The sequence below is a fragment of the Plectropomus leopardus genome, chromosome 6 (genome assembly GCF_026936395.1).
Source record: "Plectropomus leopardus strain MGB_pleo_1.0 chromosome 6, ASM2693639v1, whole genome shotgun sequence".
Classification (NCBI taxonomy): Eukaryota; Metazoa; Chordata; class Actinopteri; order Perciformes; family Serranidae; genus Plectropomus; species Plectropomus leopardus.
In genome coordinates this window covers 26,378,417-26,399,760 of record NC_142181.1, presented here as the reverse complement: position 1 = coordinate 26,399,760, position 21,344 = coordinate 26,378,417, and the positions used below count along the sequence as shown (strand labels likewise).

The window sequence follows — 21,344 nt, the reverse complement described above, 5'->3', positions numbered from 1 at the left end:
CAGCCTCACACAACGTGTTAAGGTTTCTTTATATCTCACTTTTTTCTTTTTCTTTTTCTCCATTTACTAATATGATTTCATGATCATCTTTTCTGTTCTATACACTTTTTGTTCCAGTTTTTATAGATGTTTTTTGTCTTTTTTATTGCATGTTGTTTTGGGGTTGTTTTTTTTGTCCTTTTGTATAGTACTTTGCAAATCCTGTGAAAGTGCTGTATAAATAAGGAGGTGGGGGTAGACATTGTAGCAATGCACAGCATTGTTGTTGTTTTTGCTTTTTTTTTTTTTTTTGCCGATATCAAATATGCCAATATATTCATTTATTAAGCTAATTAAAAAAAAATCAATTCGGAGTTCACATGCTCACATCGCAAACTAAAAAAATAAATAAAATATTAAAAATATCAGCTTGTGATACTGGAAGAAATCAGCATGTTGTCTGTTACCAATATTTAATTTTAGAGCCAATATCAGCCAATACCGATGATGTGCCTATATTATTGTTCATCCCTAGCGTAAAGCACAAGTTTCATCATGATATTATACATTGACTCTTTGGACAATGATACAATATTTGCTGATATCACAAAATCTGCCACAGTATGATTTTGATTCAATTCAATTAATGAATATGACACGATATCAATAAATGTCCTGTCTTTCTCTTGGCTGCTTGCCATTGTCTGGCTGGTGCACGGCTGCTAGCACTGTTTGATGTTTAGGAAGGAGGTGTACTGGGAGAGAAATGGTGACAATGGTGTCACGTTTCACAGTTCAAAAGAGAACTGAGATGCAGCAGGCAGCATGTTTGAAACACAGACTATATAAAAATGGATGTAGCTAGAACATCACCCAGTGTTTCAATCTTTGATACTTTATACTCCAATTCTATTTTAGAGGCAAATATTTTTTTAAAATGTTTATTCCACTATAGCTATTATGCGGCTGCAGTTACTTTGGAGATTACAAGTTTAACTTTTAAACATATCATCTAATTCTGAAATATGATGATATTGTTATTGATTAACCCTTTGAAACTTGAGCATATTGGCTTGATTTCTTTCAAAAACATGGGAAAGGGACAATGAGCAACAAAAGAACACATGACCCAAAAATTAGCATGAAATTAGTAAAAAGCAAAAAAAAGTACCTGAAAATCTGTCAAAAAGTAAAAAAAAAAAAAACAAAAACAAAAAAGAAAGAAAAAGGCATTACCTGAAAAAAAATGCTTTAAAATGTTTTAAACAATTTTGTAACATAATTTTAAATATGTAATTATGATAATTACAACTATGTTTCCCTATTTTTCTGTTTTTTTCACTCTCGACATTCTCCCCCAACTTTTTAAAAATAGTCATTATTAATAATAATCCAAATCTACCACTTTCTTGCATTTTGTTGAACATTTCTTACCAAGTTGCTCATTTACTTTCTGAAATAAATCACACCAATGTGCTCAGGGTTTAAAGGTTTAAATACTTATGAAAGGCATCTGAAAGCAGCGCAAAAAAGTAATGTCGCTCCAGGTTTCAAAGGTTTAACTACCCAGTAGTATATAAAATTACATAGTTATACATCAGTATCAATAATCCGTTATATATCACTGACGGGGGGCATTTTCCGAGTACTTTTACTTTCGTGGTTTTGGTTATAGTTTACCTTAACGTCTTCATGCATCCTCACATGCTACCTGCTACAGGACAGCTGAGTCAGTCAAGACAGTGATTCCTCTCAGATTGCTGTGTGCACTGAACTGCTACTTAACCGCCCCTGAGCTGCAGGAATCGCTGGAGGACCACTGGAGAAATGATTATCCAGACACCAGTGGGCTGCTGGTTGTTCCCAGTGGCAAAGCAATCACTGTGTTATTTTGGAGAGAATGAATTACTGAACATTTTGAGATTAGGCCGCTTAATCCCCAAATGAATGGCTCAGGGCAGGAGATTGTACCAACATTTGTGTCTTACGTCTGTATTGTGTGTCGTTCATTCTCTATCACCTGTCATTCCATGTTTTTTAATGCATGTCATTTTATTTCAGATCTTATCAGACTGTGGAAGTAGGTATTTTTTTTTTTTTTAAAGTATTCCCTACAGTGGAAGCATAACAAAAAGATTTATCCTCTGCTTTGGTTTTTCTTTGTAGTTTATCCAGCTCTGTGCCTTCACACATGTCCTGTGGCTGTGTTTGATTTGCTGTGGTCCTGACCACAGCTCAGCGCTCGGTGGTGTCGTCCCCGATTACTGAGAAGCCCAGATCTCTGCAGAAGTGGGCAAAACAGACAAAAAAGACAGCAGATATCGGAGCGAGTAAGCAGTGTCGAAATAGAGGCTGCAAAGGATATGAGAATCCTTGTTCAAAGAGGTGTATTCTTGCAATCTGAATCAGTCAGAAAAGGCTGTGCCCTACAGGGACTCCCATCATCTCTCTCAGACCTTGATACCAGGTTGAAGACGGAGCTTGCACTGGCTCCTTTTATCTAGCCTGAGATTGGTGATTAGATTGAAGAGCTCGGCAGAGGAGGCGCGAGTCCTCTCCTCCACAGCAGGAGGAAAAGCAATGTTCCACAAGACTACACATTCATTACTCAAAATAAATCTCCATTAAACAAATGCCATATGCATAATTAGGCTATAGGAATAATTATAATTGTGATTAGTTTCTCCATGGGCCGACCTATGTAAATTGTGACTGACACCCGGCAAAAACGAAGTGCATAAATCTGGCTGCAGAGATACATGGACACATACTGCAGCACAATAACAAGCATCCAAATACACAGGAGACAAAAAGGATTTAGGGCATGGGTGGCTGTAAACATGCTGCCACTATGCATTCATAATAAATGCATACAAGGCTGTACACTACTGTATGTTTGTGTTTAAGGAATAAACAGTCAAAGCACATTAAACAACAGCACCTGAAACCACAAAAAAAGGGTATAAAGTTGAATATACACCCCCTGGAAACAGCCATAACAGAGCAATGCATCAGTGGATACTAAAAACAAGACTCAAGCTTTGTCCCAGTTCCATACTACATACAGTAGAGAGCATATGCTGGACTTCATAGTATATTGATTTTCCATTTAGTATAAGAAATCAACATACTCAACTGTTTTCTGTTACCAGGAAATGATGCAACTTGTGCACCATGAAAAGAAAATCAAACTGTAACTTGAGAACACTCCAGACAATTAAGTGTCTAGTGTTTACGATTACTGGACGATTACCGTCCACCAAGCATGTAGGAAAATTATGGCGGCTGATGCAAAATGAAAATAGCCCGATCTTAAGCCAGTGTTTGATTTGTCCATTTTGGGATACTGTAGAACAACATAGTTCTTCATTGGACACACTGGACTTTTAAATCTATCATACATATATATATATATATATATATATATATATATATATATATATATATATATATATATATATATATATATATACTCAGGTCCTTTGGAGTGCAGGGAGCACTCCTGAGGACCTTCTTTGACTCTGTAGTGGCATCAGCCATTTACTATGGAGTGGTCTGCTGGAGCAGCAGCATCACGACTGCTGAGAGGAAGAGACTTGACAAACTTATCAAGAAGGCCAGCTCTGTCCTGGGGTGCCCCTTAGACTCAGTGCAGGTGGTGGGAGAAAGGAGGATGATGGCTAAGCTGTCATCCATGCTGGAGAACGACTCCCACCCCATGCATGACACCCTGACTGCACTGGAAAGCTCCTTCAGTGACAGGCTGCTTCACCCCAAGTGTGTGAAGGAGCGTTACCGCAGGTCCTTCCTCCCTGCTGCAGTCAGACTGTACAACCAGCACTGCTCCCAGTAGACCACACACAACAATAACTGACTCCACCTGTACAGCTTAATACCACAAGTGCAATTTCACTTTCACCCATGCAACTGTGAACATTCTTTATTTAACTGTTGAGTTTCTCGGCGTTGTAAATACTGTATATATTGTTTGTTTATGTCGTCCTCTGTGCTTATTTCCTTCATCTTCATCCTGCATGTTTTTGTACTTATTTATTAATATAGTTTATTTTGCACAGTTATCTTGCTATTTTGCTATCCCCTTGCTGCTGCAATGTTGGAAATTTCCCCACTGTGGGACTAATAAAGGATTATCTTATCTTATCTTATATATATATATATTTAAGGTGCTGGTGAAACTGTTTTATTCGTGGATGTATAAAGATATCTGGATACATACCTACAAGCAAGCCCCATTCATTCCTGTTAAAGTTGTTCAGTGGTGCATGACGCCAAAAATGTTCAGCTGCTGCGTATGAAGTTGCCTGGATGATCGGTGATGCTTCCGCATCATTGGGCCCATAGAGCAAGCAAACTGGACACTTCCACCGACTGAAGCAGCTACTTCTGAAGTATCTTCAGAAAACAGTTCAGTCCAAAACCTCCTGAGATGAATATTCTGTGTACATAATCAATAAGATGCATTATAAGCTAATTGTCTCATTGGAAAATTCAATCGGAACAGATTCCACTATTTAGACATCCTTTTTTGGCGCTATTTTAACATGTAGAGGTAATGTAACACCTCATGTTTACTTCCGGCACAGTTTGAACACAAATTCTGTACTTTAACAAAAGCATTATAAGATCCAAACCTGCCTTGAGTTCCTCTTTATCTCACAGCAGCCATGCTTGTTCAAAGATGGTATGGCTCCACTGCAGTCCACTTCAGATGATGTGGAACACTGTGATTGGCTCATAGACATCCAGTCAAATAAGTCTGTGGATTTGAGTCAAGCCAGATGACTTTTTGTAGATCTTAAACAACCTAGAAAAGTTATGTCCATTAGAATGGCCAGCAGATCTGAACGGGTTAGGATTCAGTCCATCCAACAGTTACATTAATACAAACACAAATGTCAACCTGCTGGTGGCTACAGAAAAGCTGAGGGGATCATCAAAGTCATTAGGCTTCATCCTCTGATGGCCTTGAATGTATCACATTTGGGGCCAATCTATTTATTAAATGTGGAATATTGTATTGAATAGGTGGAAACTTTGAACTGCTGGTGGCGCTAGAGGAAAAGTCAGGAGATGGCTGAAGACAGAAGGATTCATAAATGTCTGTACAAAAGAAGGAACTATGTTGTCTCTCTCTTGGCCAGTGGTTGAAATATTTAACAGCAAGTTTGGCCCTTGAAAAACTAATAGTAACGAATAAAGCTTCTGAGTTTCATGATGTTTTTGGAATTCATTGAAAATAGTGACACTGAAGATGTTCTGTCAATGTAAGACTGAGATTAACACATTTAACTGTGAGGAATGTGTGACGTACTCGGTCATACGTATGCATGTATTTTTACTGCATTTTAATTTTTTTATGTGTACATGTTGACTGTTAAGTTTCACATTTAGTCCTTTGAATTGTTTTATCTACTTTTCCTGTTATATTTTCTATTTGCTTTGTTCTTTATTCTTATTTATTTTAGCGAGTTCTTTTATGTATGCAAAAAATGTAAAAACTACATGTTCAAGTACATTTAAATGTTGTAAAGACAGGAAGACTATGTTCCACAGCTGAAATCCTCTTTATTCAAAAATGAACTGACTCAGTTTTTCTAAACACTGAAAAATGCAAGACATTTTCTTCCCACATTTGGTGGTGTACGTGTGGCTCACTGAATTAGTTTCAACAAAAACTTAACATTATAACCTTCATAAACATGGGGTTTATTGCAGCACTGCATTAGTTTTAACTAGACACACCTAATAAACAGCTGTGTGTAAATATGAGCTATGATCTGTCAAGGTGTGGTAAAAAATTCAAAGATGCATAGCCCGAGCCGACTCCTGCGCTGTAAACCTGAGCAATATCTGCAGGGTATTAAAGAAGCAGTAATTTCTACAGCATGTTTAACGCACATGATGCAACAGTGCAGAGTATGGCCATGGACTCTGATATATTTCATCCATACAAAGTGACGTCAATAAGTCACCGAGCACAGGGGCCGCGGTCTATCTCTTCAAAAGAAAGCGATTATAGCCAGAGCCTTGATCTGTCCTGCCGCTCCGGGACCCCGCTGGCAGGGCAGTCCTGATATTTGTGTGGAGATGGTGAAGCCAATTATTACCAGTCTGCGGCCACTGCGGATTCCACTTGATGTGCAGCTTTCATCTCCAAAAGCCATCTCTTAGGGAAACAATAACCAGCCCTCCCCATCCTTTTGAACTCACCAGGTGGGGGCAGTAATGCTGATATGAACTGAACAGGTGACAAAGAGGGGGCTGTGTTTTGCATTTTTGCCCATGCTCTGTGTGGCTGGTCTGTCAATACATGTGGTAAAACGGGTGTCAGCTGGTTTAATGCATATGCAAAAGAGCCAGACAGGTTGTGCGTGTGGCTTCTTTTACATTTTAATGGAAAAGCTGGGAATGTCAGATAAAGCCATTAATAGAAAATGAAAAAATGTCCACAACAGGAAACCAAAGGAGACATCTCCAGGCTACAGCACCAAGAGCTTTAGAGACCAATCTCCTCAGACGCAATCGGCTTCACACAACCGCAAAAAACTGATATGAAAACACCACAGGACAATCAGTTATGATATGTTCACATTTATTGTGCAGTGACTTTTATATACATACATTTTATACACCTAATTTACATGAACAGAAATAAATTAATCTGCTAATGTTCTTAGACTCATCTGGCTTTAGTGTTGCCACTGACTGGACACAGCAAACTTTTAAAAAGCAAAAATAATAATTCCGAGTGACATGGCAGTAATATGTGGTCTAATTTTCATTAGTGGTACACATACTATAAAGAAGCAGTTGGTAAGAGTTTTAGTGTTAGTGATGACTTCTAAAATGTTAAAAACATCTACAGGAATCTGAGAATGTAAGTTTGACAGAGGCCAGTCATCGCAAAGCACCGCTTTGCTTTCAAAATTGGGTGACAAGTTTGCACAATAAAGTCAGACTCCATTAGAGATTTATGGCTGGAAATTTGTCTCACAAACAGTCATGCTTCTCTGAACTCAAATGGGATCTTTTCCAATCCAAGTTTCCAACATGGACTACATATTTATATTTTACAAGTACCAAACATATTTTAGCACTGTTTTGAGGACACCTATTTTACATATAAAAATAACATCAGATGAGTATTTTTCCAAAAACAAAACATCAACAAAGTTGAAATGTTGTCAACAATTCAATGCTGATAGCTGGTAAATAAATGTAATTTAAAAATGGCTTTTAGACCAGAGATGTATCATTATGCACCAGTTGGAATCGAACATTGACACAAAGTCAGCATATCAAGAACATATTTTTAAAAAAAATCCCCCCCCAAAAAATCACTGTTTCATAGATGTATTTCCTGTTCTTTTAAATACAATGTTGTATTTGTTATGCATGTCTTTACATTCATTTTCACTATATTTTGTCATAATTTAATTTAGTGATACATTTGCTCTAAAATTGTTTCTGTGGGGTCTGTGTCCACGTCGTGTTTTTAGCAGAAAAGTGACAGCAGGGTGCTGGGGAGCGCTTCATCAAAAGCGACCGTGTGCTAACATGACGCTACGTTAACAGCAAGCTTACAACGGTACAGTGACAAAAGCAAAACTACAACCAGCAGCATCCAGCGTCCGCTGACCAATCTGCTCCCAAAAATGGACTTTTCTGTCTTGGTTTTGACAGAAACATAACTGAAGAAGCAGCAGTAACAACAAAGTTCAGAGATTCTCAACAAGAAGTACTCAGAGCGGCTGTGCAATAGCTGGACCGCGATAAAAATAAAAAAAGATGATGGGCGTGGCACTTTTCCTCTAGGTGACTACATGCTGCCACTAGATGCTGCGAAAAAACACTTGTGGACACAGGCCTTTATTTGTAGATTTATTTGTATCTCTACGTAGTGGAGTCAGTTTGCCTGAGATCATCTTGTAAGTAGCTACCAATGTCTCAACTTGGCCAAACAAATACCCTGCAGAGGTCAAAATTACCAAAAAAATCTTACAAACTGCATCTTTAATATTAGAGATGACTATTACTATTGTGCTACATAGAGTATTGATCACCGACGGACGCATAAAGATAAAACACAACTTGGCTAATTAGTGTTTTCTTTATAAAAAGTAAATCTAGCGAGCTAACGTAACTATCATCTTACTTGTGTACATGTGTGGAAACAATAAAAAATACATTACCGGCCGGGGCCCACACATGTCAAAATGTATGGCGGCCAAGGAAAAAATAAAAATGTAAACCACTGAGAGAAATCATCTCTAGGTTTCCTGTATACACAAACTGTAAATACAGACATTAACCTCCTCTCGTCTTTTCAGCCTGAAGGGACTGACAGGAAGTCTAACTCTCTACTGCTCATGACAAACACTGACACTAACTAGAGTGACATGCCTATGAAACACGAAACACCACATCGACTCTGGCCTCCTCTTACCGTACAGAAACACAGAGAAAGAATTTACAGGATACATTGATGGGTCTTAAGCACTCTAAGCTATCAAAACATGCAGCTTGTGGTGAGTTTCTACAGTACTATTCAGTAGTTGTTGGTGGTAAACGGCTGTGTGAAAACCCAGAGTTTGTTTTTCTTTTGTTTATTACTATCACAAGAGAATGATTTTCATGGCTCTGTTGTTCCGTTTAGCCTCGCACCCGATCTAGCCAGACTCTCATTAAAGTGAACGAATAAATCACAAGGCAGCCATCGTTATCACCACACACCATACAGGAACATCTGATTATTGCACACTAGCACTGAACTTGCAAATGTTCATGCAGAATGTATGAGAAACACACTACACTCAAATCAGTGGTTGCTCACTACGTGACAGATGACCATACAGCTCTTTGGAAGACTAAAATACATTGTTCGAGGGGGGGGTCGGGGACATATAAGCACTTGGCCCACTACTGAGACGCCTACAGTGCTTCTAATACAACCTAAGGTGATGGACAGAGAGGTGCAGTGATGTTTTAGAAAATCAATATCAGGATACTTGACACCAAGCAACTGTGTTACAGTACCTTGTTCAAAAGTAGAAAAGAGGTTTGAGATGATAATTGCACCGAGGAGGAAAAGGGGAACATTTCTGTGAGAGAATCTAGCAACCAAATTATATATATATATTACATCCATATCCAACATTCGTAGCATTGTTTCTGTTAAAACACAAAAATAGTTAAGACTCACAGAAAGAATCCCAGCAAAGAAAAGAAATAATGCCAGGGGTTCATCTGTTTGGAGATAGGAGTTTAAAATTGTTGTATAAAGTAACAGCTAAAAAAAAAAGGAAATAAATGTCCTAAATCTTTTCACACGCATTTTCCCCACAAATTACTCCAAAAACTAGACTAGTGACTAGACAAGTGAGACGGTCGTAAGGCGAAACTGTGGCAGAAAAATGATAGGGGGAGGAGTGACATTGAGAGGGGGCTGTGGTGACGGACCTTGTGTTTGATGGACTGTGGGTCATCTTCATCCAACTCAAGGGGATTGAGAGCCGGACCTGTAGCTCTTAAAGCTGCCCAGCAGACTCTGCACCCCCTTCTTGACCCGTCGAGCCACCGAGTCAGCGGGAGGAGTGGGCAGGCAGGAGGCGAGGCTGGGTGGACGTGCATCCAAACATTTCTGGTAACGAAGCTATAAAAAGAAAACACACAACGTAAAGGTTTTAGTTCAGATCTCAGACTACAGTCAAGTGCTGGCGTGTGCATATGAACAACTGTGATCAAGGTTCCTACACATTTTTCATGGACAAAATTCCAAAACATTTCCATGACTTCTCAAGGACCTGTAATACATTTCACACACAACTAGCTAGCTTGCTGGCACACATGAAGGGGGAAAAAAAATTAAGAAACATATGTGATGTTAAATAACACGCTGTCGTCAGACATCAAAAAAAATATTGCCGTAACAATTTCATTACTTACTACAAAATTCAACGAGTTTTCTAAAAGTTTCAATTATCTTTGCTAATTCCATAACCTTTCCAGGCCTGGAAAATGTGATTGAGAAATTGCATGACTTTTCCAGGTTTTCCATGACTGTGGAAAGCCTGAGTGATTCACATTTCTGCCAAATTAGCATTCAACTTTGGGTCACTATGAAATCAAAAGTCTTGACAGAATTAAAGCTTTGTAAGAATATTTTTTTAAATCATTTGAACCTTTATGTCATTTCTACCTCTTTCTATCAGTGTGGATTTAATCTCATGTCCAGTGTTTGTTAACAGCTCACCATGCAGGCGGCCTGTACAGCCTCACTCAGACTGGCAGCATTGGGTTCGCACCAAAACATGTGACAGGTGAAATCTTGGGGACCCTCCGCCATGATGTAAGCGAAGGTGTGGACGTCCCTTCCCACACCCATGAAAGACAGGAAACGCACCCTGCACTCTGACAGCACCTCCTCACTCTGGGGTTAGAAAGAGAACTTTTAGTAAAAAAAAATTGTTACAAATGTACATTTCAGGTATACTTTAAAAAAAATTTAAAAAATTAATAATTAAAATTAATAATAATAATAATTTAATAATTGCAAAACTATGTGGTGAAACATTAAAATACTGTAAAACTCCATCTCCATCTTGAAATAATATTAAGCTCCCAACAGAAAAAAAGCACAGTTGACAGGAGGATTTTATTTTGTAGGCCAACCCGGCAGTTAGCGTCGCCCTGGATCTCTAAACAAAAAGCCAATTGGATGTTTCCACTGGTCTTTGGTCTACTGCAGGAAAAAAATCTGTGGCAAATTTTTGATCAGCAAGATAATCTTTAGGAATGAACACCACTTTTAGGATTTCTGAAGAATAACTGCAATCTCCAGAAGTAAAAGACTACAGGCTATCACTGAACAACACCACGGTGGCATGACTTCAATGTCTCCACGACAGCAGGGCTGTTAGGTTGTGTTCAGCGTGATGACGTTCTGGAGTTAGCCACATGTTGGCAACCTCCTTTTTTAAGACAAAGGCTTCAAAATGCACGAGTTGGGAATTACTGACGTTTTTTTTTTTGTTGTATTAAAAAAACGAATATTACTCAAGTTTGTGTTAACCACAGACCTTGTTTCTGGCATTTAACCAAAAACCTATTAAAAACACCATCTGACTTCAAGACGTGGAAACCAGAAGCCCAAAAAATGCTAACTCATTTCCAAGTTTCAGACTCACTGATGCAGCACTTCATGACCACTCTCATTTTGGAGTGTTAAAGCTTTAGGGTCATATGAAGAGCAGGTCATATTAAAAGTGCATGCTGAAAGTAATGCATAAATATATTACACTGACATCCCTGTGAAAGCCACATCATGACGAAACGTCAGCCCCTGACGTGAAATAACTGAATCTCCCTCCTGTAGTTTACGTCATTCTCGTTCGGTTTGTTGTCTGTTACCTGTTTTGAAAGTATTGTGAGGGTGGCTGGTGCGATATTCACAGAGACAGGAGTCCAGTCGTTTTTATCTTTGCTATTAACTGCTGCCTCGAGCGCATCATTGATTATATCCATACCTGAGAAAATACAAAGGAGAAACAAACAGGGCACATTATACAATACATTAAATTAATCACAGAAAATCAGAACTGTGATCAAGACACAAAATGTATAGCTAAAATCTCATGGCACAACCAGCTTAAGTAATTGCATAAGTCATATATGTGAGAGTGTAATCTTACCAACTGGCTTGGACACAGCCTCACAACCAAGGTAATAAACATGGAAGCGCTGGAAGAGTTCATTTTTCGGAGCAGGAAACTCTGTTGATTAAGAAAGGAGGAAGAATTAAAAAATGATCTGTTTCCTCACTTTGAATTATGAGAATATTCAAAGTGTGAGAGGCCCTGAGAGTTCTTAGCTTCACCTTCAATAGGGATGACCACTGGGTTACTCGGGTCAGAGTTGAGCCTGCTCACTCCTGGCTTGGTCGCCTTTCTCTCCATCATTATCTAGAGTCAAGTTAAAGGCAAGAACGTGAATTTTGTGTCAGAAATGCACGAGTTATTATGAACCTAGATGAATTCATAAAATGAAACAAAATAATAAATCCAATTGTGGCTGACCTTTGAACACATCTCATGCAGGCTTGTAGCTATGTTCTTGGCAGGTGAGTCACAGCGGAAAACATGACACTTCAGGACCTGAGTCAGGTTGTCTCGAGCCACGTAAGCAAAATCCCTGCAGGTGAAATCAAATGGAAAAGGTCAAATTCGCATATTAAATCATTAACAAAGCATAAACGCGTGAGCCAATTTGGACAAATATATGCTTGTGATCACATAAAACACACACAACAGCACAAAACAACAATTATATATAACAGACTTAAAACGATAGTAATCGGTAATGTGTACCTTTCCCTGTTCATGATGGAAAATGCAGCATGAGAGAGAAAACAGGGTTGTTAGAATACAGTGAGACGGGCAGCAGGCAGAAACAGTGTGCAATGCTCTCAGTAATCCAGCAGAGGACAGCAGCGTGCAATAAAACGAGTCGATGCAGCAGCACTATGTGTCTGTCATGGCAGATTTCTTTAGGAATACCAAGCCTCTGAATCATGGATGAGTCATCGCTGCAGGAGGCAGTACCTTACTTTAAATGGGAATCAATCACTAAAGACAACAGGATAATGGCAGAACATTAAAGGAAGTGAGAAAATCTGTCTGTTTTGTCACAAGTCAGGAAGGACATTTAAAGATACACTATGCAGGACTTCTCTAAAAACGAATGAATCAGTAAAGTGTGTATTGGTGTATTTTTCTGCAGAGACTCTAACAGTGCTTTACTATTTCTTGTTTTATGTGTTTGAGACGTTCATGGCCAACTACTCCCACAGCATTTAGGTGAAGTCAGGGCTTTTAGAAAAAAGGTAGTGATCTGGTGCCAGCATGTAAGCAGCAGGCATCCAAATGACGAAGCCCCAGAAATCACGCAAATTTGGCAAGGCAATGCTAAATGATAGTGCACTGGGGTTGGCTGGCTTGTCTGGCTAATAGGTTAACACACAGCAATCAACAATCCTGCACAGTCTAACCTTAACAAACATTAGGCAGGTTTCCATTAACCCTCAAATAACGCAAACTGAAATTGCAAATATAAAATACGCCTAATGAAAACAAGTCAAATTAGAGAAAATTTTAGCTTTTATGCTCGCTTGAGGTGGTGTTCCAGGTGATTTGAAAAAATCACTTTTATAAGATCGCTTTTATAAGTCACATGATGCTATGACTATGCTCTTATTGGTAGGAACTGGCTCCCTCAGGCAGGATGCAACAGCAGCTACAAGAGGTGTTACTGCATCGCAGTACTCAACTCAACTCAAAAGTTGAGATATTGCGTTTTTTCATCATCGCTTGCATAATATGCCTACATCACCTTCGATTGGAAACGATGACGGTTAGTGCGGTGGCTGCAACACAAAAAAACCTGCTAATGTTTTAAACATCCATCGCCATGCTTCTTATCATGAGAGGAGAATTCACACAGCATCACTCAGTGGAAATGCAGCCATCTCATCTTTGTGTTTTATCCACATTTTGAAAATACAGCTTAAGTTTTGTGTAAATCTGTTATGGAAACCCAAATATAGGCTGAAAATCAATTTATTAGAAGGTATTATGAGTATGATTATTATTATTAAGAGTGAGATCCTGACAATCCAGTTAATTGTAAACAAAAGTTGGATTTTTTTTCCAGTTTAAGAGAAGCCACTAAAGACATATTTTCACAAAGCACCTTTACACAAATTTAAGATGTAAACTACAACAAAAATGTTTTTCCTCTATGTCAAATTAAAATAGCCTATATGGTAGGCTGGGCAGTTTGGTCTAAAACATTTTTTTATCATGGTATAATTCTGAAGCATAGACGATAACGGTATAAATCACGATATATTAATTTATCTTAAAATTTCTACATAAATGTTTCTAAAGGGGTAAAACACTGGTATGGCAGCTATTACTGTACTCCTGTATTACTAGGACATATTTCACATAGTACAGAGAAGGGCTGGGTGATATGGCCTAAAAATGTTAAATAAAAATAAATAAAATAAATAAAAATGTTAATAAAGGAAACTGAATTTCCATTTTGTGGTTTAAGTGCAAGCTGCAAACGTGTTTTTAAAAGTTTACTATGTAGTCTCAGGGGAGTGGGAGTTGTTTAAATTTGCACTGAAGGCTGCAGTTATTTCACAGAACATATCTATATGAATTCGTTTATATCATACATCTATATATCTATATCTATATATCTATATATCTATATCTATATATAGTGATATGCAGTGTAACTGTATCAGTAACAGCTTTTAGTGTTTCTACATCACCCGCACTCGTCTATATTAGTTACACTGAGGGTTTAACAGCATAACTTCTTCTACAGCTGCCAACAGCCCACCATCACTCCAAGTTAGAGCATGGGTGAAATCAAAGCAAGGCAGTTGGGCTGGGCCATCAGACCCCCAAATCACTAAGTCCGCCCCTGATAACAACGAGAGCAGCTGGATGAGAGGTCTGTCACTGCGCTGCTCTCAGTCTGTTTTGATGGATCTATCAATCAACTGTGTGATTAGCCATCTGTGTTGTTTGCCTTTATTAGGCCTTCCTTTCGTCAGTTGTAGAAAATAGCAGTAGCGATACCAGGCTCTTTTGGGAACACACAGTGGTGGGAAAAAAAAAATTGGGATTTGCATTTTTAAAAATCATCCTGAACCACAAATTTGAATTAATCAATAAAACAGATTTATCTGCCAGCAAAAGTACAGAATTTTCAGAACATTTATTGTGCAAAATTGTTATCGTGTTGCTCTACCAGTCAGAAGGTATAGTTAAAATCCATACTGCAGTGCAAACTCAAACCGGTGTACTTTCTACTGTTTATACTGTCCACTCCTACTATACGCTTATTCAAAAAAGAACATAAACAATCATAGATTAAATACTTCTGGTCAGTCATCAAATTGGCTCTTTTGAAGAATGGTTTGTATAACCACATTTAAGAAGCTAGATTTAAAAAAAAGTAATGTTTGCGGTCGAATGCTTTGGATACTGACCTGCCGTTGTCTCGGCCAACACCCCACACACGGATGCTGCCAATGGGCTGAGCATGAAGCAGAGTCTGGCCCAGAGGGTCGATCAAGTTCATGGTGTCATTCTCCAGCACCATCAGCATGTCCTTACCCTGTCATAACACACACACTCTTAGTATGAGCAGCCTGGCTTGAAAACATTTCAACAACAAGAGGAATTTGTGGACTGACTCTAAGTTAAAATATCTTTACATGTATCAGATTGCATTTCAACTTTCTCGATTTGAGGCATTTCACTTCAATTCCAATATGATTTTAGCCATGGAAACTTTTCTATCTACATTTAAGTGGACATTACAGGTCATCTTCATCATTTGTGACTCTATGAAATCTCCTCACCTCTCCCCAGATACCAGCAGTGTCATGAAGGTTGTGTTTGTGATAAGAAAGCTGCCTGATGCAGTTGTTGACAGCAACACTGCTCTTGCCAGGTACCATGTCCTCCTCTGACATCTCTACCCAGCCCAGGGAACGCACTGCAAAACACTAGAAAAACAAGCAAGCAGCACATTAGCACAAAAAAAAGGAAAGCAAAGGAAGAATGAAGAACAAAGGTGGAACTGAGTCGTGTGTTGGATGCACTTTGAGTTCATGCTGCATAATTGCTCACTTAGTTGTGTCAGTTACTCCATAACTGCATAAATGCTTGCTTGGATAAAAATGTGTGTTTTTGGGGTTTTTTTTGTTAAGTTTGTGATTGCAAAGAACCAATAAATAAAGTAATACTTAACAATCCCTGTGGAAATATATCACCCTCTGCATTCGGCCAATGTTTCTGAGCAGTTTTCAGCTTCAGAGCAGTGCCCAAGGAAAAGTTCTGATGCGAGTCTTTTGTCTCAGGATCAATCTTCGTACTTAATCTGGTTTTGAGACATTAATTTCCTCTCAACATAATGGAGAAATCCCAACGTTAAACACTGATTTACCTTAGTTTCTAAATCTGTGCAGAGCGGAGCGAGCTTTTCTTCTTCCTCAGACTGGGAGCAATTGTAACTACAATGAGAAAGACAGAGAAAGAGATGAGGATATGCATCTGAAAGAGAATTAAAAAATGTGTGTGTGTATTAACACTATTAGTTAAAAAGCAAACAGTGCATACTTCAGGTTGATGGATGCATAGCGTAGAGTTGCTCCTTCAAACTCCTTCAGACTTTGATCAGATGCAACTTCAGCCTCCTCCTGGAGACACAGATGAGAAGAAAAACAGTCAGCAACTGAAATATTCTCACATTCAATGATGTTAGCGCCACAGATACTCCAGTCCAAAACTACTTGTCATTTCCAAAATGTGAAAATATGAACAAACCTATCTTTTATGTATTTTGAGTACACCACGACTTACATTCCACAGTTCCCCTTCACCGACTGCTTCGTCTGTGCTGGAAAGGTGAGCCCAAGATTCCTGGAAAATTTTAACAGAGTACATTAGTGTCTACAGACTCACATGCCATTCCCTCTGTACAAGCAACATGTGTGTTTGACCTCACCTCAGTCTCCTCACACGGCGTAGTCTCCAGAGACATAGTTGAAGACATCATGGAGTCGCCCACTTTACCCAGGGGTGACGGCGGCTCCCACTGGGTGGTGCCTGTGGGGATGTGCCAGTAGTACGTGCCCGATGTATCCCGCACCCTCATCCAGCCCGAGGGCAGGTCTGTGTCGGTCTCAAAGGCACTGGAATCCCAAAAGGACTCTGAGAGATGAGAGGAGGAAAGGATAAACATGGGAAAGGGACATGTTTTTTCAATAGACATTAACAGGAGCTAAACTTTAAACTTCTGCTTTTTCAAAGCATCTAGTGTTACATTTGTAAAGCTGCTTCACCTAACTGTTGTGGCATGGAGTGGATATTATTGAAAACTGTAAGGACTACTGGATAGATTATTACTATGCACTTAGATTTACTAAACCCGACTATATATATGACTGTACATAACTGTATTATCATTGAATACGTAATAAAATGAGGCTGCACTGGCATCACCAACGAAAAGGTTAGACGTGACTCACCAAAAAAATATTGCATAGATTTAAAAAAAAAACAACAAAAAAACCCAAAACACATAAAAACAATTATCAAATTATTGCACTCAACCCTTTCACACCAAGTGGGTACAAATAAAGACAAAGATCAGATTTGTTGCAGAATAAAGGAAAACTTTCAAACATGTCAGCTTTTGTCTGTAACACTTTACGTCAGGTCCCCCTTTTTAGCACTTATGGGCACCATACAAACATTTCATAAATGATGAACACACTGTAATGAGGTTACAAGCAAATATAAGGATATTTTAGGAATTATTTTCGTAATGTAGTTTTGTCAGCAATCACAGCAATTACAGCAATTACAAGTGTTTTACTATACTGTTATTCATTGTCTGTTTATACACCAGCCTCCACGAATGTTGTCAGAAATATCAATTCTAAACATTTAAAGTCTTTCATTACTTATTTTTTGCTGTTGTGATACAGCAGTACCAGCTGCTCTTTGTCACTCTCTCTTACTATTGTTTATAACAGTCATTCCTCTGTTCTCTGCTATTAACAAAGTTACTGCCTTCAGACTTGCTTTTTTTTTATCTTTTAACACAAATTTTAAATTGTATGCCTTCAATTTCAATTTTCCCTGGTATCAAAAATATTGTCAAATATCAACATTTTTCTAGTCAATGAGATATCGAAGTTACACATTCCAGTATGGGGACAACTCTAGCCTCCAATTATGAGTGTGTCACCACAAGAGGAGTTATGATTGTTGACAAAGTATAAATAACAAACAATATTAAGCACTTATCTGTGTACAACTTCATTATAGTGTGTTAATATTGACATACTGCTTATAAATGCTAAATAGAGGGGCTGAAAGATACTTGTTGCCCTTTAATCTAATTGCAAATCATCTACTCAAAGTATAATTTTGTAGCATATGCTGAGGTTTTCACCATGTCCTCTCTATTCATGTTGTTGTCTGTGCAATCTGTGGCACCAAACTGCTCTTTTAGGCATGTCTAATGTTGTAATACAGCATAAATGTGTGGTCTTAACATCGACTCTATGTACGTCTATTTACCTCTGTTGCCATTTGGAGAGCTGTCAGTTGTGTTGTCCTGAGCAGGCCAGCTGGACTCTTCATCATTTGGTGTCCCATTCAGGTTGGAGAACAGGAGGCAGGTATTTCTCCCCACAACACTGCCCTCCCTCTGAGACTCCACATTACTCTTTCCTTCTGTCGCTCTCTCTCCTCTGGTCTCACCTGCTGTCTGCTCATCCTCCTCTGATGTCTTTTCCTTCTCTTTATCATCTTCTTCTCTCTCTTTACCTTTCTCCTCTGTGGACTCCAGAGTGTCGATGAGTAGCGGCTCATTTAAGATGTTCTTGGACTCCTCCTGACTAAGACCAGGGGTCATTGCTATTTTAGGAGACTTGGTCTGCTCCTCGTTTCCCTGTTGTTCTTCCTGAGTGGTGTTCTGGTGAGGGAAGTCATCTTTGTTCCCATTCTGGCTGATATTGCAGTTGTGGTCCTGGTCCTGCTGGTTCTCGGCTACTTTCCGCAGCTGGTTCTGGCCTTCTTTGACCCACTTGGCATTGTTGCCAGTAGACTCCTGGTCACACCAGTGGCTGCTGTCATTCAGTTTATTCTTTAGCTCTTCATCTTGTTTTTGTTTGTTCACAACATATGGCAAATCTTCATCATCATGGCCACCCATGGTAACTTTCCATGTATTAGCACTGATGGAGGAAGAGAAGATGAAAGGTCATTAGCGTCACCATTGACATTTGTTGCTCAGAGGGCAAAACCATTGAACATTTACTTTTTTATTGTCCATTTGTAAAATTGTTTTGGTCTGATATCTACAAGTGGCTGACATTAGAAATTGATAATAAACCATCATTTAGTTACTCAGATATGATTAATTTTATGGACAACCTGGAGGCACACATTTCAGACGCTGTTAATCTTGTGGTTATTGTGGGTAAATATCATATTCATATGTGTAACTGGAAAGAATGTACTCCCTCTTTTACCACATTTATAAAGAACTTTGTTGACTACCTTAAGTCACTAAAAGTATGGAAAAATTGAATAGTAAATCCAAAAACTATAAACATGTATATTCAGGTCCTTGCTCTTTTAATATCTCTTAACTTGCTCTTTTTTGCTTCTTATTTTATTTCCAGATTGTTCCTCCTTTTTTGTTTTTGTTACCATTTTGTTTAAAAAAAATCTAATTTCTCATATGGTTTTCCAATATATTGCTGCCTCTGCCATCTTTTTTTTAATATTCATATAAAAAAAAAATCTGACTGTGTTGTAGCATCATTTCCAGCATTACAGCTAATCCCTCTTTGTAGTATTTATTTCCAGACTTGTTCTGTAAATTTTAGCGTATTAAATGTACCGTTAGCATGATAGCTAGAAGGCTAGCGATCACAAATGGCGAAATTCAGAGAGATTCAAATCAGAACTTGATAAAATGTACTGTGGCTGCTGGCTACAAATATATATATAAAAAAGTTCATCATGTCCTACAGCTAATATATGGTTGTTCCATTAGCTGAAAACATCTATCTGGTGTTATTTCAATGTTACGAATGAAGTTAGTTTCTTGTTCGTCTATTCCGGGTTGGCAATCACTTCTGTAACTTTCACTGTTTAATTTTCCAACGAATATGAAACGTACTTCAGCAGCGTCACCTTCCATTTGCCAACACGACCTTTTTCTCTTTAGGTATTTAGCTAAATATACAAACAGTCGGAAACTCTAAGCAGCATTTTAGATTTAGTGAGCTGACGTCTGACGAATACCAAGTTCTAAAAGCAGACTGCGTACTGAAATACACCGATATTAATCGGATGCCATCGCCGCAGCTGGAAATAACGGGATCATCCGCCATCATCACCGTCAGCTTGGCTAGGCTAATGTTAGCTCCTCGGCTAGCTAGCTAACGTCCCCGAACAGGAAAATCAAAGCGTCGCACGATGGCAGTGATTTACAAAGCTTATGTTCATAATTTTCACTTACCAGCTCCACCAATCCCCCTGTTGTCGAAATATGCTGAACCGTGCGAGCTAACTACATATTTCCATGAATCGTGAGGGCTCGCTTGGTTTCTAGGTGGTGTTTTCTGTCAGTGGGCTCGACGGGTGATGGAGGGCGAACCTGCGTCACAGATGAACGTCACGGACAGGGCTCATTGCTGCCTCTCTGGCACAGAGCAGGAGGGCACTTCAGTTTAGTAAAACTGACTTTTTCAGACTCTTTTTGGACATACTGATCCGGTGCAGCATATAATGTCGTCTATAAGCACAAGTCATGGCCTCTTTGCCAACAGCAGTATCTAAAATGTCATGCAGTGGTGGAAAGTACATTTACTCAAGTACTGCACTTAAGTACAATTTTGAGCCTACTTTGAAAAATTATTTCCATTTAATGGTACTTTATACGATCACTTCATTTTAGGAGAAAATATTGTACTTTGTACTTCACTATATTTTTTTGGCATCTTAAATTACTAGTTAGGCTACACTACAGAAACACACCAATACAAATATAAGTCAACTAACAGATTGTTCTGTATTTGTTAGAGGAAATGAACTAAGGGACTTGTCTTTATTTGTTAGAGGACGGCACTGGGTAGGCTGTGACTTTCTTTTTGACCTTTCTGAAGTGACAAATATTTTTCCTTGAGTTACTTGGGGAGCATGCATGATCCTCCCTCCACCATAAATTAATTTTCAAAATTTAAACACATACTATTTGATATTTGAAAGTTAAAAGTTGAAAACTAAATCCCAGCGTTGAAAAAAAGCCTTGATTTTTCACCATGATGGTTGGTTAATGCAAACAGTTTATTTTTGGCCAAATTTGAAATGAGCTGTAGAATAGGATGGTTTTGATAAAATATCACCATATTATTTTGAGATTTTAGATTTTTTCAGCTTCTGGCCATGATAAATAATGTAATTTTGATAAATTTTCTTCAAAAAACTTACAGTAAATTACTTAAATACCAAATAAAGCCATTTAAAGTTGTATGCCCCTTCTCAAAGCCAAAATAAACTAAGTCCCTCCTAAATGCTTAAAAAGTATTTGACAGGCCTCACCCTTTTGCCCCCCCTTATAAATAATCAACAGTCTCTAATATATTATTACATATTCTTTTGCATTAATCATTTATGCCTATATGAAGAGACTCAGTCCTACAAAATGATCACATAAGCACTATTCCACATTTAGCTAAA

General features: G+C 38.4%; 1 protein-coding gene and 1 long non-coding RNA gene across 2 annotated transcripts; both read right to left on the bottom strand.

Annotated features, from left to right (window-relative positions):
• Window positions 1-1,345: 1,345 nt before the first annotated feature.
• On the bottom strand, window positions 1,346-4,757 carry LOC148189413 (uncharacterized). Its single transcript, XR_015776835.1, has 3 exons — window positions 4,636-4,757; window positions 4,217-4,435; window positions 1,346-2,260 (listed from the first exon to the last, which is right to left on the bottom strand). It is a non-coding gene; the product is annotated as an uncharacterized LOC148189413 (long non-coding RNA).
• Window positions 4,758-6,575: 1,818 nt separating this feature from the next.
• Window positions 6,576-20,281, bottom strand: apbb1 (amyloid beta precursor protein binding family B member 1). The gene is made up of 14 exons (XM_042486368.2): window positions 20,125-20,281; window positions 18,171-18,829; window positions 16,588-16,793; window positions 16,443-16,502; window positions 16,200-16,279; window positions 16,027-16,093; window positions 15,440-15,586; window positions 15,065-15,192; window positions 12,075-12,189; window positions 11,876-11,960; window positions 11,691-11,771; window positions 11,410-11,525; window positions 10,253-10,429; window positions 6,576-9,652 (listed from the first exon to the last, which is right to left on the bottom strand). Exons 2-14 carry the CDS (start codon window positions 18,805-18,807, stop codon window positions 9,497-9,499), a joined length of 2,055 nt encoding a protein of 684 aa, XP_042342302.2. The 5' UTR covers window positions 18,808-18,829; window positions 20,125-20,281; the 3' UTR covers window positions 6,576-9,496.
• Window positions 20,282-21,344: the final 1,063 nt, after the last annotated feature.

Coding starts and splice junctions, on each gene's coding strand:
- apbb1 (XM_042486368.2), bottom strand. CDS start 18,807: ATGGGTGGCCATGATGATGAAGATTTGCCATATGTTGTGAACAAACAA. Junction 15,587..16,026: donor GCACAGATTTAGAAACTAAG/GTAAATCAGTGT, acceptor TTGTTTTTCTAG/TGTTTTGCAGTGCGTTCCCT. Junction 12,190..15,064: donor GTTGGCCGAGACAACGGCAG/GTCAGTATCCAA, acceptor TTTCACCTGCAG/GGATTTTGCTTACGTGGCTC.